The sequence below is a fragment of the Moschus berezovskii genome, chromosome 10 (genome assembly GCF_049115385.1).
Source record: "Moschus berezovskii isolate FMDL1 chromosome 10, NW_MosBer_1.0, whole genome shotgun sequence".
Taxonomy (NCBI): Eukaryota; Metazoa; Chordata; class Mammalia; order Artiodactyla; family Moschidae; genus Moschus; species Moschus berezovskii.
This window is the reverse complement of record NC_142469.1, coordinates 68,286,789-68,306,175: the sequence shown is the minus strand read 5'-3', so window position 1 is coordinate 68,306,175 and position 19,387 is coordinate 68,286,789. Positions and strand designations below refer to the sequence as shown.

Below are 19,387 nucleotides of genomic sequence, written 5' to 3'. Positions count from 1 at the left end.
CTGGAATTCCATCACTTCCACTAGCTTTGTTAATAGTGATGCTTCCTACGGCCCACTTGACTTCATGTTCCAGGATGTCTGGCTCTAGGTGAGTGATCACACCATTGTGATTATCTTGGTCGTGAAGATCTTTTTTGTACAATTCTGTGTATTCTTGCCACCTCTTCGTAATATCTTCTGTTAGGTCCCTACCATTTCTGTCCTTTATTGAGCCCATCTTTGCATGAAATGTAATAAAGTTTATTCTAAATAGAGTCTGCCTTGGAAAAAGATAGTGACAGAAGGGAAGAACAAAAACCGGAGGGGAAGAAATCAAAATCCATGCAGATGCAGATCAAAACAATATGTATGTTTTTTATATTTTGGTCAAAAATTATAGCTAAATTGTTTTTATTTGAGATAAAGTTTTAAAATTGATGCTAAAATAGTCTTAACAAATTTTACGCTTTTAACCATTTTTTAAATGTACGTTTTAATGACATTAAGCACATTCATATTGTCATGCAATCATCATTGCTGTCCACTCCCAACTTTTTCGTCATCCCAAACTGAAACCTCTGTACCAGTTAAACACTAATTTCCCACTTAACCCAATCCCTTGCAACAGTTATTCTACTTCCTGTCTCTTGAGATAGTTTTAAACCTGTTTTTTTACTTTAATTTCTTGGTCAGCCAGAGTCAGAGATGAGAGGAATCTATGTAATAATTTTTTATTTATTCATTTGCAATTTATATTTTTATTCTGCTGCTTACTTTTGAAATTCTCCCAGAGAATGATTTTTATGACAATTCTAATAATTGGTATTGTCCTACTCTTTAAAGATGTGCTTCAGAAATTATATATCTTTATTCAATAAATTTGGGCTTCCCTAATGGCTCAGATGATAAAGGATCCATCTGCAGTGTGGGAGATCCAGGTTGGATCTCTGGTTTAGGAAGATTTCTTGGAGGAGGGCATGGCAACCCATTCCAGTATTCTTGCCTGGAGAATCCCATGGACAGAGGAGCCTGGAGGGCTACAGTCCCTGGGATTGCAAAGAGTCGGACACGACTGAGTGACTAATACACATTCAACAAATTAGTTTTTGTTTTCTGCTTTTTAAGTTTTTGCCTACTATGTGCCAGGTATTATTATAGTTGTTAGAATACAGCAGTGAACAAAGCAGTAGAGATACATAATGTAAAACATGTAATATGTCAGATGGTGGTAAGTTCTAATAATAAACCATAAAAGGCAATTTTTCACATCTATAATATTTTAACTATTAAAAATATTTTCAGTCTGTAAAAATTATTTAAAAGAAAGAAATGCTTTAATGAAAATTCTGTTGAACTCCCAAAACAATATTTTAGGATTCAAAAAGTTTTCTTTTCTTGGAACACATAAGCATGTTTTTAAGTATTGACTTATGTGTCATGTCTGCACACATCATTGCAATGAAATCTATTTGGCTAAATAAATAAATACATACATAAAATACCTGCTTGGAAAATATTTATGCATTTCAGAGTAAGATTATCCCCCTAGAGAAGTACTATTCATAAATTTAAGTGAAGCCATTCTGCAGCCATTCTTAAGAATCTTCTTTAATCAAGAGACCTCTCCCCGTCCAACCTTCCTTCTCCTTATTTCGTATGGAGGACTCTCTTGTTTGCTTCTCAAAGTTTGGTCCACAGGCTAGCTACACTAGCATAGCCTGAGAGCTTGTGAGAAATTCAGACCCGCAGGACCTACTGCAGACCTACTTACTGAATCATAATTTGCACATTAGTATATCTCAGGTGTTTTGCATGTACTCTCAAGATGAAACACACTCTTATAAGCCATCTCTTATATTATAAACCAAGAGATTATAAACCACGTCTTGTATTATAAGCCAAGCTCTATACAGTCCCAAAACAAGACCGGGAGCTGACTGTGGCTCATTCATGAACTCTTTATTGCAAAATTCAGACTTAAATTGAAAAAAGTAGGGGAAGCCACTAAACCATTCAGGTATGACCTAAATCAACCCCCTTACAATTATATAGTGGAAGTGACAGATAGATTAAAGGGATTAGATCTGATAGAGTGTCTTAAGAACTGTGGATGGAGGTTCATGACATTGTCCAGGAGACTGCGGTCAAAGTCATCCCCAAGAAAAACAAATGCAAAAAGGCAAAATGGTTGTCTGAGGAGTCCTTAAAAATAACTGAGAAAAGAAAAGAAGCGAAAGGCAAAGGAAAAAAGCAAAGATATACCCATCTGAATGCAGAGTTCCAAAGACTAGCAAGAAGAGATAAGAAAGGCTTCCTCAGTGATCAGTGGAAAGAAATAGAGGAAAATGACAGAACAGGAAAGACTAGATACCTCTTCAAGAGAATTGGAGATACCAAGGGAACATTTCATGCAAAGATAGGCACAATAAAGGACAGAAACAATATGGACCTAACAGAAGCAGAAGATATTAAGAAGAGGTAGAAAGAATACACAGAAGAACTATACAAAAAAGATCTGAAAGACCCAGCTAACCACAATGGTGTGATCACTCACCTAGAGCCAGACATCCTGGAGTGCTTAGGAAGCATCACTATGAACAAAGCTAGTTGAGGTGATGGAATTCCAAGTGAGTTACTTCAAATCCTAAAAGCTGATGCTGTGAAAGTGTTGTAGTCAATGTACCAGCAAATTTAGAAAACTCAGCAGTGGCCACAGGACTGGAAAAGGTTGGTTTTCATTCCAATCCCAAAGAAACTCAATGCCAAAGAATGTTCAAACTACTGTACAATTGCACTTCTCTCACACGCTAGTAAAGTGATGCTCAAAATTCTCCAAGCTAAGCTTCCGCGTATGTGAACCAAGAACTTCCAGATGTTCAAGCTGGATTTAGGAAAAAGGCAGAGGAACCAGAGATCAAATTGCCAACATCCGTTGGATCATAGGAAAAGCAAGAGAATTCCAAAAAAACATCTACTTCTGCTTCATTGACTATGCCAAAGCCTTTGACTGTTGGAAAATTCTGAAAGAGATGGGAATAGCAGACCACGTTACCTACCTCCTGAGAAACCTGTGTGCAGGTCAAAAGCAACAGTTAGACCCGGACATGAAACAAAGGACTGGTTCATAACTGGGAAAGCAGTATGTCAAGGCTGTATATTGTCACCTTGCTTATTTAACTTATATGCAGAATCTATCATGGGAAATGCTGGGCTGGATGAAGCATAAGCTGGAATCAGGATTGCAGGGAGAAGTATCAAAAACTTCAGATATGCAGATGACACCACGGTTATGGCTGAAAGCAAGGAACTAAAGACTTGCTTCTTAATGAAAGTGAAAGAGGAGAGTGAAAAAGCTGGCTTAAAACTCAACATTCAGAAAACTAAGATCATGGCATAGGGTCCCATCACTTCATGGCAAATAAATGGGGAAACAATGAAAAAAGTGACAGACTTTATTTTCTTGGGCTGCAAAATTACTGCACATGACTGCAGCCATGAAATTAAAAGACACTTGCTCCTTGGAAGAAAAGCTATGACCAACCTAGAGAGTGAAAGTGAAAGTTGCTCAGTCATGTCTGACTCTTTGCAATCCCATGGACTATGCAGTTCATGGAATTATCCAGGCTAGAACACTGAAGTGGGTAAGCTTTCCCTTCTTGAGGGTATCTTCCCAACCCATGGATCAAACCCAGGTCTCCCGCCTTGCAGGCAGATTCTTTACCAGCTGAGCCACAAGGGAACCCCAACTATGACCAATATAGACATTATATTAAAAAGCAGAGACATGACTGTGCTGACAAAGGTCTGTCTAGTCAAAGCTCTGGTTTTTCCAGTAGTCATGTATGCATGTGAAAGTTGGACCATAAAGCTGAGTGCCAAAGAATTGATGCTTTTGAACTGTGGTGTTAGAGAAGACTCTTGAGAGCCCCTTGGACTGCAAGGAGATCAAACCAGTCCATCCTAAAGGAAATCAGTCCTGAATATTCATTGGAAGGGCTGATGCTGAAGCTGAAACTGCAATACTTTGGCCACCTGATGTGAAGAACTGACTCATTAGAAAAGACCCTGATGCTGGAAAGATTGAAGGCAGTAGGAGAAGGGGATGACAGAGGATGAGATGGTTGGATGGCATCACAGACTCAATTGACATGAGTTTGAGCAAGCTCCAGGAGTTGGTGATGGGCAGGGAAGCCTGGCATGCTGCAGTCCATGGGGTCTCAGAGAGTCTTAAATGACTGAGTGACTGAAATGAATTGAAGCCATCTCTAGACTTCAGCTTACCCTTGTCTTGAGAATGGATTGTATGATTAACATCTTACAGGGACTGAAAGAAGGAACTTGGTAGGAAGAATATCAAGATGGACTACTCCTTAGCCTGTGACTGCACAGTTTTATCACAGGACATGTTCGGCATGTCACTGAACCAGCTTTTAGCCAGCTTTTATCATCTCTCTCACTTCTAGTGTTGGTAGGGCCCAACTCTGTGGAGATCTGAGATGGGTCATTAAAGACTTGATTTCTGATGAAATGTGTGGCAATTCTACCAAGAGTTATCACTTTGGAAATGGAGGTTTGGTCATTACATCTATCTCCAAAATCTGCAGATGCTGATTGCAGCCATGAAATTAAAAGACGCTTGCTCCTTGGAAGGAAAGTTATGACCAACCTTGATAGTATATTAAAAAGCAGAGACATTACTTTGCCAACCAAGGTCCATCTAGTCAAGGCAATGGTTTTTCCTGTGGTCATGTATGGATGTGAGAGTTGGACTGTGAAGAAGGCTGACCGCCGAAGAATCGATGCTTTTGAACTGTGGTGTTGGAGAAGACTCTTGAGAGTCCCTTATACTGCAAGGAGATCCAACCAGTCCATTCTAGAGGAGATCAATCCTGGATGTTCATTGGAGGGACTGATGCTAAAGCTGAAACTGCAATACTTTGGCCACCTCATGCGACGAGTTGACTCACTGGAAAAGACTCTGATGCTGGGAAAGGTTGGGGGCGGGAGGAGAAGGGGACGACGGAGAATGAGATGGCTGGATGGCATCACTGACTCTGTGGACATGAGTTTGAGTGAACTCCGGGAGTTGGTGATGGACAGGGAGGCCTGGCGTGCTGTGATTCATGGGGTCACGGAGAGTCGGACACGACTGAGCGGCTGAACTGACTGACTGACTGACTGACTGAAAAATTTAATACAAAGATTTTTACCAGTCTAGATGTTAAAAAGCATCATTTATATTACAATGTAATTTTTGTAATTTCCTCTGCAAGCTCCAACTCCCCCCATTCCAAAGTTCCATGGTCAAATAAATTTGGAAGATCCTGTGTGTTACTGCTTTTCTACTGTTTCAGTAGTAGACTTTATTAGTTGTAATAAGCACATTTTAGTTGGTGATGGACAGGGAGGCCTGGCGTGCTGTGATTCATGGGGTCGCGCAGAGTCGGGCACAACTGAGCGACTGAACTGACTGAGCTGATACATCTCTCAAAGGAAAAATACTGTCATTCTTGACATGCTGTCAATTCTAAAATGCATTCTGATCTCAAAAATGTTAGAATGTAAAGCTTCTGCATCTTTGATCAATGAAAGTTTACACATAATAGCACATTCACTTACTAGCATATTAAAAGGTCCTCTAAAATTCTGAAGAGATTCATTTCATTTTAATTTAATGTATAATTTCCAAATATAAATAATCATGGAATCTTTTTTCTTATGTTATGAACTAGAGGAACTAGTGTTTCATGTGACTCATTTTGGAAAATGCTGTTTTATGAAATAATTCAAAATGCTTATGCTTGTACTTAGTCGCTTCAGTTGTATCCTACTCTTTTTGACCTCATGGACTGTAGCCCACCAGGCTCCTCTCCAGGCAAAATACTGGAGTGGGTAACCATTCCCTTCTCCAGGGGATCTTTCTGACTAACAGATCTCCTGCATTGCAGGTTGATTCTTTACCTGCTGAGCCATCTCTAAATGTTACTACCCTGAATTTAGGAATTTAATTTCTGAAATTAGGAGAAAAGTTTCAAAATGACCTAGGTGGAACAATAAAATAACCCTGGAATTTTTTTTTTTTTAACATTTGTCAATTTCTTTTATCAAAGGTATCGGTATTAGAGAAGTTATATTGACAAGCGGATGCCCTGGTGGTGAATCCAAGTGTATCGTACGAGTGGAAGAATGTCGTGGACCAGTAGATTGTGGCTGTGAGTTGGACTTTATTCTTGAGGGAGACAGAGGGGTCAGTGTTTACTCTGGGGAGATATCCTTAACCTCAGTTTGCCTTGAGTGGAGGGAGATGATCAAAATGACATACTAAAAGGAAATCATAAGAAAACTTAAAATTCCACTTTTCCAGACAGTTATAGGTCTTTCTACTTTTCTTTACATTTTTTCAGTCGTGTCTAAATTTAACATACATTCTCTCTAGTACACTGATCTTACTGCACTCAGGTTTTTGTTGAAGCTATTCTCCAGAGAAATGCTTTTGACCTTTTGGTTGTGACAGTCTATCAGTATATTGGTAAACTCTACACTGGGAACTTTGAGAGCCTTTCTGTATCAAATTTCACTAGTCTGTGGTTTCATTATCTCCAAGCCAGAAAGAGTTGGACAGGGGAAATGTTGTCCCTAACCAGAAAATTGGCAGCCACTAGTAAGTATATCTCAAAGTTTAATAGATCAGTAAGTAGTTTGCACTTACTGTCTCTTCTCTATAGTTTATTTTGCCAAAGGAACAGACAGGTATGGTCTTTACTTGCCTCTTCAGTGACTTTATCGTTGCATCCATGATGACTCTCTGTTCCTTTACAGTCAGACTTCCAGTAATACGTTTACTAACTTCCAGTGTGTAATTTCTTTTAAAATTGGAGGTGACTTTTAAAAGTAGTATTGTGTATAAAGCAGTTCACAAAGCCCATTGGTATATATGTATGTAATTTTTTTTCAGGGGGTAGACCAATTTCAGAAAGCCTTGAACGTGTTAGGCTTGCATGTGTTCATACATCTCCTGAAAACCGTTTCAAATATATTTGGAGACTTCTAAGGCCAGACCAGGTGAGTAATGAATGTATGTAATTTGGCGCTTTCCAGTGAGTGATAAGATTTGTTTCCCAGTGCTTGATGACTCTCAAAGCACTTTCTCTTCAAAAGCAGTTTGCAAAAATGAAGTAAAAATCATATAAGTTTGTTATTATTGGGATTTAAATTGTTTTTCATTTCTTAGTAGGGCTAAAACTTTATATATGTTTTAGGGCTTGCTTTATCAGAACTTAGAAGCATCTATTTTATATAAAGTGTTCTATTTTGGAAGCAAGGTTTTCAGTTGTATGTATAATACTTGTATAATGATAACAGTACTTAACATTAGTTGAGGGCTTATTAAATGCCGGATATACACCAAATGCTAGAGTTTCTTTTACTGATATAACAATCTGTGAGGTAATTCCCATCATTATACCCATTTTGCTGAAAAGTACAGTTGTTGCTCAGTATCCTCAGGGAATTGATTCCAGGACCCCTTCAGACACCAGAATCAGAGATGCTCAATTTTCTTATATAACATGGTATAGTATTTACATGTAATAGATACTTCCTTCCATATACTTTAAATCATCTCTAGATTATTTTTAATATAATATAAGTGTTATATCAGTTCAGTTCAGTCACTCAGTCGTGTCTGACTCTTTGCGAACCCATGAACCGCAGCACGCCAGGCCTCCCTGTCCATCACTAACTCCCTGAGTCCACCTAAACCCATGTCCATTGAGTCAGTGATGCTATCCAACCATCCCCCTTCTCCTCCTGCTCCCAATCCCTCCCAGCATCATAGTCTTTTCCAGTGAGTCAACTCTTTGCATGAGGTGGCCAAAGTATTGGAGTTTCAGCTTCAACATCAGTCCTTCCAATGAACACCCAGGACTGATCTCCTTTAGGATGGACTGGTTGGATCTCCTTGCGGTCCAGGGGACTCTCAAGAGTCTTCTCCAACACCACAGATCAAAAGCATCAATTCTTCGGTGCTCAGCTTTCTTTATAGTCCAACTCTCACATCCATACATTACCACTGGATAAACCATAGCCTTGACTAGACGGACCTTTGTTAGCAAAGTAATGTCTTTGCTTTTTAATATACTGTCTAGGTTGGTCATAACTTTCCTTCTAAGGAGTAAGCATCTTTTAATTTCATGGCTACAATCACCATCTGCAGTGATTTTGGAGCCCCAAAATATAAAGTCAGCCATTGTTTCCACTGTTTCCCCATCTATTTGCCATGAAGTGATGGGACTGGATGCCATGATCTTAGTTTTCTGAATGTTGAGCTTTAAGCCCACTTTTTCACGCTCCTCTTTCACTTTCATCAAGAGGCTCTTTAGTTCCTCTTCATTTTCTGCCATAGGGTGGTGTCATATGCATATCTGAGGTTATTGATATTTCTCCTGGCGATCTTGATTCCAGCTTGTGCTTCCTCCAACACAGCATTTCTCATTATGTGCTCTGCATATAAGTTAAATAAGCAGAGTGACAATATACAGCCTGGATGTACTGCTTTTCCTATTTGGAAGCAGTCTGTTGTTCCATGTCCAGTTCTAACTGTTGCTTCCTGACCTGCATATAGGTTTCTCAAGAGGCAGGTCAGGTGGTCTGGTATTCCCATCTCTTTCAGAATGTTCCACAGTTTATTGTGATCCACACAGTCAAAGGCTTTGGCATAGTCAATAAAGCAGAAGTAGATGTTTTTCTGGAACTCTCTTGCTTTTTCCATGATCCAGCAGATGTTGGCAATTTATTCTCTGGTTCTTCTGCCTTTTCTAAAACCAGCTTGAACATCTGGAATTTCACGGTTCACATATTGCTGAAGCCTGGCTTGGAGAATTTTGAGCATGACTTTACTAGCGTGTGAGATGAGTGCAATTGTGTGGTAGTTTGTGCATTCCTTGGCATTGCCTTCCTTTGGGATTGGAAGGACAACTGACCTTTTCCAGTCCTGTGGCCACTGCTGAGTTTTCCAAATTTGCTGGCACACTGAATGTAGCACTTTCACAGCATCATCTTTCAGAATTTGAAATAGCTCAACTGGAATTCCATCACCTCCACTAGCTTTGTTTGTAGTGATACTTTCTAAGGCCCACTTGACTTCACATTCCAGGATGTCTGGCTCTAGGTGAATGATCACACCATCATGATTAACAGGGTTGTGAAGATCTTTTTTGTACAGTTCTTCTGTGTATTCTTGCCATGTCATCTTAATATCTTCTGCTTCTGTTAGGTCTCTACCATTTCTGTCCTTTATTGAGCCCATCTTTGCATGAAATGTTCCCTTGGTATCTCTAATTTTCTTGAAGAGCTCTCTAGTCTTTCTCATTCTATTGTTTTCCTCTATTTCTTTGCATTGATCGCTGAGGAAGGGTTTCTTATCTTTCCTTGCTATTCTTTGGAACTCTGCATTCAGATGCTTAAATCTTTCCTTTTCTCCTTTGCTTTTCGCTTCCCTTCTTTTCATAACTATTTGTAAGGCCTCCCCAGACAGCCATTTTGCTTTTTTGCATTTCTTTTTCTTGGGGATGATCTTGATTCCTGTCTCCTGTACAACGTCATGTACCTCCTCCTAGTTCATCAGGCATTCTATCAAATATAGTCCCTTAAATCTATTTCTCACTTCCAGTGTATAGTCATAAGGGATTTGATTTAGGTCATACCTGAATGGTCTAGTGGTTTTCTCCACTTTCTTCAATTTCAGTCTGAATTTGGCAATAAGAAGTTCATGATCTGAGCCACAGTCAGTCCCAATCTTGTTTTTGCTGACTGTATAGAGCTTCTCCATCTTTGGTTGCAAAGAATAAAATCAGTCTTATTTCGGTGTCGACCATCTGGTAATGTCCTTGTGTAGAGTCTTCTCTTGTGTTGTTGGAAGAGGGTGTTTGCTATGACCAGTGCGTTCTCTTGGCAAAACTCTATTAGCCTTTGCTCTGCTTCATTCTGTACTCCAAGGCCAAATTTGCCTGTTACTCCAGGTGTTTCTTGACTTCCTACTTTTGCATTGTAGTCTCCCATAATGAAAAGGACATCTTTTTGGGGTGTTAGTTCTAGAAGGTCTTGAAGGTCTTCATAGAACTGTTCAATTTCAGCTTCTTCAGCGTTACTGGTCAGGGCATAGACTTGGATTACTGTGATATTGAATGGTTTGCTTTGGAAATGAACAGAGGTTTCCAATGGTTTGCCTTGGAAAATGCTATATAAGTATTTGTAAATGCAATATAAATGCCAAGTAAAGAGTTACTGTGCAACCAATTCAAGTTTTACTTTTTGGAACTTTCTGGAAATTTTTTTTTTCTGAGTATTTTTAATCTATGATTTGTTGAATCTGCTGATGTGTAGCCCAAATATATAGAGGATCAGCTGTAGCTGAGATGCAGAGAGTAACTGGTTCTGATTTACACAGTCAGGAAGTTGGCACTTGTTCTGTCTGACTTTGAAATATATGTGCATAATTAATTACTGTCCTAGACTGAGAAAAAGTGAGTCTTATTTTGTTATAAGATATAAATTTTTTCTGATCTTAGGTTTTCATGAAGAATATTGATATCTTTTTTTCTTTTATACTAGCAAGCCATTATACTTGCAAATGATTCAGCAATCCTGGAAGTTCACAGGGATACTCACCCCAAGGCTTTTGAGTGTGAAACATTGGATAATAATGAAATAGTAGCATCTATTAGATTCACAATCTATACGACAACTGGTAAGTACCCAGCAACATTTTGACTTGCTTAAATCTCAAACTTCAGAGAGCATCAGAATCACATGGTGGTCTTGTTGAGACACAAATCACTAGCCCAGCTCCCATAGTTTCTGCATCTGTAGATCCTGAGTGAGGCTGGCATAAGAATTTCCGTTTCTGATAAGTTTCTAGTTGCTGTTGGTCCAGAGATCACATTTTGGGAACGACTAGTGTTATACCATTAAGACTTTTCTACAAGGTAGTGTGAGTTTCCCTGGTGGCTCAGATGATAAAGACTGCCTGCAGTGCAGGAGACCTAGCTTTGATCCCTGGGTTGGGAAGATTCCCTGGAGAAGGAAATGGCTACCCACTCCAATATCCTTTCCTGGAGAATTCCATGGACAGAGGAGCCTGGCAGGCTACAGTCCATGGGGTTGCAAAGAGTTGGACACGACTGAGCGACTACCACTTCACTTCCCTTCATTATTTTTATTTTCACAAAGTAGAGTCAGATGTACCTCACTTTGGGAAACTGGTGTATTCCTGAAGAATTCCCAAAGGGCAGTCCTTTAATTTGAATTATATTCTTACTTTTAGAGGCAAAAATGAATACGTAGAATTGTCATGGATGTGTCACAAAAATTTGGGCATGATAACCCACTCCAGTATTCTTGCCTGGAGAATCCCATGGACAGAGGAACCAGGTGGGCTACAGTCCATAGGATCACAGGGTCAGACACGACTGAAGCAACTTAGCACAGCACACAAAATAAGATTAAGAAATATTATGTGAAAATGTATCTTTTAAAAAATTATTCATTTGAAGAAATTTTTTATAAAACAGTAATGCAATCCTCAATAAATGTCACAAAAGGCAAATCTTAACCTGAACATAATTTTACGTGTTAGAAACTGTGCTTCCTTTGCCAAAAGGGTCCATGTGCATGTCTTTTCAATTTAAATTATGATATCTTCCATATCCAAACAATTATTTCCTTTTGTTGAGTTGCTCTTAACCATTTTTATTATTGTCATCTCTGTTGTTGGGGGTGTGGGAGATATGGTCACAAGTTGTTTTGAGGCTCCAATCAAGGCTCAGGAGACTTTTTCCAGAAAAATACCCACATATACAAATACGGCAAAAGTTACTTGTAATTTTACAAGATTTTGTAGATTTCTTGCGTCTATTTCTCAATCCCAAGTAAAGAACTTAAGCTGCAGTCTAGAGATACCATGAAATGTGACACCCTTTATTTAACTGGAAACAAGCTGAGGTATTTTGGAGGTGATTTTAAAAAATCTTTACAGTGAAAGCTAATAATTGTAGTCCTGTATTGGGATATACTAGGTGTTATTAAAAGAATAAAGTCAGTAAAAGGCAAAAAGGGACCAAACATCATCAACTAAAGAAGAGCTCAGTGAGTCACAGTTCAGGCTATTAAAGGTTTCAAGAGCCTTTCTCAGTTCGTGTCCCCCAGCTTGGTCCTTGTTAGGACTGCTGAGTAGTGGTTTGCTCTTCCTGTGATTCAAAAGCAACAGGTGTAAGCTAAGGACTGGGGCACAGTCCCCAAGGTCAGCAAGTGAGACAGGTTGACTTTTCTCTCTTGTAGCTGTCTAGGACTGGTGGGGTGGCTCTGCCATCTCAGCACATGCGCTGGTTAGATGACAAAATGTTTTCAGAAAATGTTGGTATCTATTAGTTGCTTTTAAAAAGGACAATTGTGTATACTGCTGTGACAGACCCTTTTGGCTGTTTTAGACGTCAGACAAATGTTTTGGCTATAAATGTCCTCACAGTATGGTACTGGCTCAAAACAAGTACACGATTGAAATATTTTCAGGGTAGATACAGTTTAATTAATGAAAATGCCCCATCCATTCCCTCATATGACAGATTTTTCACTTCCACAATAATTGTCTTTTATAGTTAGGCATTGTTTTGATTGAATCATGTCCCCCTAAAGAGATATCTTCAAGTCCAAACTCATCTAACTTAAGAGTGTGATGGTGTCTGGAAATAGGGTTGTTGCAGGTGTAATTAATTCAGTTAAGACACGATCTTACATCCTAGAGAAGAGTGGGCTTTTAATCTAGTTTAACTGGTGTCCTCATGAGAAGAGGGAAATCTGGACACAGAAACACGGAACATGAGAGAGGAGAATACGTGAAGACTCAAAGACACATGAGGGGAAGACAGCCATGTGAAGACGGACACGGAAACTGGAGTTATGCTGTCACAAACTAAGGAACATCTGGGGCTCCCAGAGCCTGGGAGAGTAAAGGAAGCATCCCTCCCAGAGCCACTGGTGAGAGCATGGCCTTACCAGTGCCTGGTATTCAAACATTTATCCTCCAATACTGTGAGATAACAGGTATTTCTGTTGTTTTTAAGTCCCCTAGTTAGTGGTACTTTGTTATGGTGGCCTTCAAAAACTAATACAAACATAAGCTTCGTTTTTCTAAAATGTAAGAGCATCAAAATTCAGTCTGTTTTTCATTAGAAAATTTCAACAGAAATGAAAACTATTTTTTATTAGACATAAAAGTACTCTAAGGGACCCTTGCAAGAAGACTACCATTAAAATGAACCAGAATCTTGATACCTCTCATTTTCCACCTCTCTTGACTTGTATTTCAGGGTAGTGGATAAATGGAAAGAAATTTTGCATTTCTTCCCCTCAAGTTTTAATCCTAAAAGTTTTTTTTTTTTTGGTTTGAGCTTAAAAATTCCACTGCTTCTATAAGTCTAAAATTATCAAAAGTTAAAAACTTTTTAAATTTATCAATGTTAGAATATAAACACAATATAAATTGGCTTCCCTGGTGGCTCAGTTGGTAAAGAGTCTGCCTGCAATGCAGGAGACCTGGGTTCGATCCCTGGGTTGGGAAGATCCCCTGGAGAAGGGAATGGCAACCCACTCCAGTATTCTTGCCTGGAGAATTCCATGGACAGAGGAGCCTGGTGGGCTACAGTCCATGGGGTCACAAAGAGTCGGACACGACTGAGTGACTAACTTTAACTTTTTCAAATTGTTTATCATACTTGGAAGTATTTACTGAGATTACTAAATTGAGTCTAGAGCTCTTGAACTACTAAGAAAAATGGAAAATTATACTTCATAGTGTTTAAAGAATAGAAAGAAAATCAAGATGAATAAGCAGTTGAGATTGCCTGAATAGGAGACCAAGTCTGTTAGAGTGTTGTGTGTGTGTGCAGTCAGTCATGTCCAACTCTTCATGACTCCATGTACAGTAGCCCACTGGGCTTCTCTGTCCATGGAATTCTCCAGGCAAGAATACTGAAGTGGGTTGCCGTTTCCTTCTCCAGGGGATTTTCTTGACTCAGGGGTCAAACTTGTGAATCTTGCATCTCCTGCATAGGCAGGCAGATTCTTTACCACTAGTACCACCTGGTTTTTAACCTGTTAGAGAGGTACTTATCAAAATTAAAATATTAAAATCCATAAAACATAGCTTTCACAAATCATTAAATCTCCCTGGGTGTTGGTTTACTTTTCTGTATAAAAGTTGTATCAGATGATCTTTCTGGACCTTCCCCACATGAATCTTTTATGAGTCTATGATTTAGGGACCAGGAAGAGCCATAAGAAAGGTATATAATTCAAAAGTAAGTAATATTTGCCATAAATTTCATTTTTATCAGCTTACAATGTAGCAGTGTTATAATACATATGGTAGACTCATTTTATCTCCTTAATAAGGAAGAGCTGACAGATATGGGAGAGAATGCTGATTTAAAAGTGGTGTTTGGATATTAAAACATATACAAAAATCAGAGATGTGTTACAGTCCTAAAGGTATTAATAAAAGCTAAAATCATCAAGTTTAAAAAAAAAAACATAAAAGAGTATCTGTATGATTCAGGAGTAGGCAAGGCTTCCCTTTTAGATATGACAAAAACCAGTCACCATAAAAGGAAATATTGATAAATTAGGCTTCATAAAATTTAAAACTTCATATTCCCAAAATGGTATTGGGAAAATTTGACAGCCACATGCAAAAGAATGAAAGAAGGTCACAGTCTTACACCGTACACAGAAATAAACTCAAAATGGATTAAAGAGATGAACGTAAGACCTAAAATCATAAAATTCATAGGAAAAAACATAGGCAGTAGCCTTATTGATATAGGTCTTAGTGATGTTTTTGTAGATTTAACTGCAGAGACAAGGGAAACAAAAGCAAAAATAAACAATGGGACTACTTCAAACTGAAAAGCTTCTGCACAGCAAAGGAAACCATCAGCAAAACAAAAAGACAGCTTACGAAATGGGAGGAGACATTTGTACATGGTATCTCTGATGAGGGGTTAATAGGCCAGAATGTATAAGGAACTCACAGTAATCAACATTAAAAAGAAAACCTGATAAAAATCAAGCAGAGGATCTGAATAGACATTTTTTCCAAAGAAGACATACAGATGGTCAGCAGATGCATAAAAATATGTTCAACATCACTAGTTGGGGAAATGCAAATCAAAACCACAGATACTACCTTATACCTATTAGAATGGTTGTTATCAAAAAGACAAAATATAACAAATGTTGGAGAGGATGTGGAGAAAAGGGAACCCTTGTACACTGTTGGGGCAGCCACTATGAAAAGCAGTATGGCGAGTCTTCAAAAAATTAAGAATAATACTACCATAAGACACAGCTTTTCCACTTCTGTATATTTATCCAAAGAACATAACACTAATTCAAAAAGAGATATGCACCTCTATGTTTTCTGAAACATTATTTATAATAGCCAAGATATAGAAGCCACCTAACTGTCCACTGATGGACAAATGGATAAAGATGTTATATATATATATGTACATACATATACACAAAATAGAATACTGCTCAGCCAGAAAATGAATAAAATCCTGACATTTGCAACAACATGGATAGACCTTAAAGGTGTTATTGCTAAGTGAAGTAAAGTCAGATGGAGAAAGACAGATATAAAGGTTTCACTCATATGTTGAATTTAAAAAAATAAAACAGAAACACACTCATGGATACAGAGAACCAGATTATTAGTTGCCAGAGGGGAAGGGGGTTTAGGGTAGGTGAAATGGATGATGGGAAGAGGCAACTTTATGGTGGTGGATGGTAACTAGACTTGTGGTGGGAGTCACCGTATACAGATATCAAATTATAAAGCTGTACACCCGAAACATATTAAAACATTTAAAACTTCAACTCTTTAAAAGGAATCACTAGAAAAATGAGAAGATAGAATCCAGGAAAAAAATTTAATAAACCATGTATAACAAGTATGATCAGTTTGGGAAAAGATCCTGTAATTTATATATATATATATATATATATATATATATATAAGAAAACTAAGCATACCTCTACCCTATGACCCAGCAGTTCTACTCATAGGTATTTATCCAAAAGAAGTGGAAGTGTGTGTTCACAGAATGACTTGTGTAAGAATGTTCATAGCAGTTTGTTTATAATAACCCCAAACTGAAACAGGGTGGGTGTCCATCAGGAGACTGAATAATTGAGGCATATTACCCAGTAATAAAAAAGAAAAAAACTACAGATACATGCAACAATTATGATTGAATCTCCAAAACATTATACTGAGTTAAAAAGCCTTACACAGAAGAAAGTATAATGAATGTTTCCATTCCTATGAAATTCTAGATCAGGCAGAACCAATCTATGTGGAAAAGAAAATCAGGACAGTAGTTGTACCTGAAGGTTTGGGCAGGGATTAACTGGGAGGGGCTCAAGGAAACTTTCGGGGATAGAGTAATATTCTGTGTGTTTTTAGGGATTTGAATTACATATGTGTGTTTGCATTTGCCATAATTAAATAACATATTTAAGATTGTTGTTCAATTCAGGGTCCATACATTTTACCTCAAAAGAAAAATTATAAACAAATATTTAACTCTAGTTAATGATATTCTCTTGAATTCTGTAAGAAGTGTGCAGACATTAGCAAATTATCTTGAAATATGTCAAAAAAAATAAGGTTGATCAGTGGATTGATAGAAGCATGAATAGAAGGGTAGTTAAAATGTTGATGGTAGTGTCTAGGTAGTGGAAATGCAAGATGTTTATTGTGAGATTCTTTGAACCTTTCTTCATGTTTGTAAAGAACATTTCTTACGTGCAGAGAAAGTTCATTAAGACTTTCCACTAATTCTTCCTGTGTAGTTCTAGAGCTTTTTTCCAGATATGAAGTTCCCATTTAGATGTTCATTTCTTTTTTTTTTCCAGTAGTAATAATCATCATTATGTGTTCTTTTCTCTAGAATTACAGATGAAAAGAGCAAGCCGACCAGACACTGATGCAGTCCTAGTTTTTGTGCTGACCATTGGAGTTATTATCTGCATATTTGTGATCTTTGTACTGATCTTCATAATTATAAACTGGTAGGTGAAGAACTGCAACTAAACCATCACCCTTGATAAAAAATCTGCTTGTCTGCCCCTCCCTGTCCAGTGAATCTAAGGCCCTGTCCATTATGCTTCTCATGCAGGTTTCAAGACTGTCCAACTCTCTTCATCCCTCCTGAGACAATCCTGGTTCAAGCTACCTGATCTTATGACTTGATCCCCAGACATGAGAAAACTTTTAAATGCAGTTTTCAAAATTTTATATAGTAGTTGTTAAAGCAAAACGTTTATTGAATTAATATTTGTGTTGTCTAGTTGAAAATCAGTTCAGTCACTCAGTCGTGTCCGACTCTTTGTGACCCTATGAACCACAGCACAGCAGGCCTCCCTGTCCATCACCAACTCCCGGAGTCCACCCAAACCCATGTCCATTGAGTCGGTGATGCCATCCAACCATCCCATCCTCCATCGTTCCCTTCTCCTCCTGCCCTCAATCTTTCCCGGCATCAGGGTCTTTTCAAATGAGTCAGCTCTTCGCATCAGGTGACCAAAGTATTGGAGTTTCAGCTTCAACATCAGTCCTTCCAATGAACACCCAGGACTGATCTCCTTTAGGATGGACCAGTTGGCTCTCCTTGCAGTCTAAGGGACTCTCAAGAGTCTTCTCCAACACCACAGTTCAAAAGCATCATTCTTTGGCACTCAGTTTTCTTTATAGTCCAACTCTCACATCCACACATGACCACTGGAAAAACGATAGTCTTGACTAGATGGACCTTTGTTGGCAAAGTAATGTCTCTGCTTTTTAATATGCTGTCTAGGTTGGTCATAACTTTTCTTCCAAGGAGTAAGCATCTTTTAATTTCATGGCTGCAATCACCATCTGCAGTGATTTTGGAGCCCAGAAAAACAAAGTCAGCCACTGTTTCCAGTTTCCCTATCTATTTGCCATGAAGTGTTGGGACCAGATGCCGTGATCTTAGTTTTCTGAATGTTGAGCTTTAAGCCAACTTTTTCATTCTCCTCTTTCACTTTCATCAAGAGGCTCTTTAGTTCTTCTTCACTTCCTGCCATAATGGTGGTGTCATCTGCGTATCTGAGGTTATTGATATTTCTCCCAGCAATCTTGATTCCAGCTTGTGCTTCCTCCAGCCCAGCGTTTCTTACGATGTACTCTGCATATAAGTTAAAGAAGCAGGGTGACAATATACAGCCTTGATGTACTCCTTTTCCTATTTGGAACCAGCCTGTTATTCCATGTCCAGTTCTAACTATTGCTTCCTGACCTGCATACTAGTTGAAAATAATCACAACTTTAAAAGGTGGTTATTATAAACAACTAGTTCATCATTTGAGAGTATTTCTAATACCTACATGAGTATCACCCCCTGGTACATCTGAGGGCTCTTCTACTATCACAATGCAGCGGATGCGCTGCAAAATAAAAATAAATCCTGACTAAAGAGGCACTTCTACGGGTTTCCCTGGTAGCTTAGCAGTAAAGAATCCATCTGCCAATGCAGGAGACCTGGGTTCAATGCCTGGGTGGGGAAGATCCCTCAGAGAAGGAAATGACATGCCATTCCAGTATTCTTACCAGGGTTATCCCATGGACAGAGGAGCCTGGCGGGCTGTAGTCCATGGGATTGTGGAGTCAGACACGGCTTAGTGACTGAACAACAACAACGAGGTGCTTCTATATATAGAAAACTAAAGTTTTAGTTTTCATTTCAAAAAACTAAAAAAAATTTTTTTCTTCCAGGACGGCAGTCAAAGATTTCTGGGGGGCAAAGGCCTCGACAACTGAGATACAGTCTGAGCTGAGTTCAATGAGATACAAAGATTCAACTTCTCTTGACCAGTTACCAACAGATATACCTGGACATGAAGATGATGCTTTAAGTGAATGGAATGAATGATGCATGGATGATGTATAACAAACCAAAGGAGATTAGAGCATATCAGATTCATTATTATAAAAATAAAATATATAGTTAAATACTTTAACAGTAGTGTAAGTGATTTATTATAGTCTGAAGGTAATGCAATATGAGAAGGGGCTTTTTTAATCAGTGCATCTTGGTGGTACAGTTATCAAAATTTTTAAAATTTGTTCTCAACCTTTACCATTTCAGATAATCACTTTAGAGGTACATACACAAAATCTTTTAAATACATTTTTAATCACTTTGCTCACTTCTAAAGTGACTTGCCTACTCTGTCCTCAACAAGAAAAAACCATATAGAAGATGACTTGCATGTTAGACCTTCTCACTGGGAGCACTGGATTGTACTTGCTTAAAGCAAACCA

The 19,387-nt window shown here is 38.4% G+C and overlaps 1 protein-coding gene across 2 annotated transcripts in view; it reads left to right on the top strand.

The window, feature by feature from the left end:
- The window catches only part of SPACA1 (sperm acrosome associated 1), a 31,401-nt gene extending 12,406 nt beyond the window's left edge, over positions 1-18,995 (top strand). For both annotated transcript variants that reach the window (XM_088840936.1, XM_088840935.1), the window contains exons 3-7: positions 6,090-6,191; positions 6,935-7,041; positions 10,591-10,726; positions 16,992-17,112; positions 18,839-18,995. In XM_088840936.1, the coding sequence (XP_088697062.1) occupies positions 6,090-6,191; positions 6,935-7,041; positions 10,591-10,726; positions 16,992-17,112; positions 18,839-18,995 (623 nt within the window). The remainder of the gene's footprint in view (positions 1-6,089; positions 6,192-6,934; positions 7,042-10,590; positions 10,727-16,991; positions 17,113-18,838) is intronic.
- Positions 18,996-19,387: the final 392 nt, after the last annotated feature.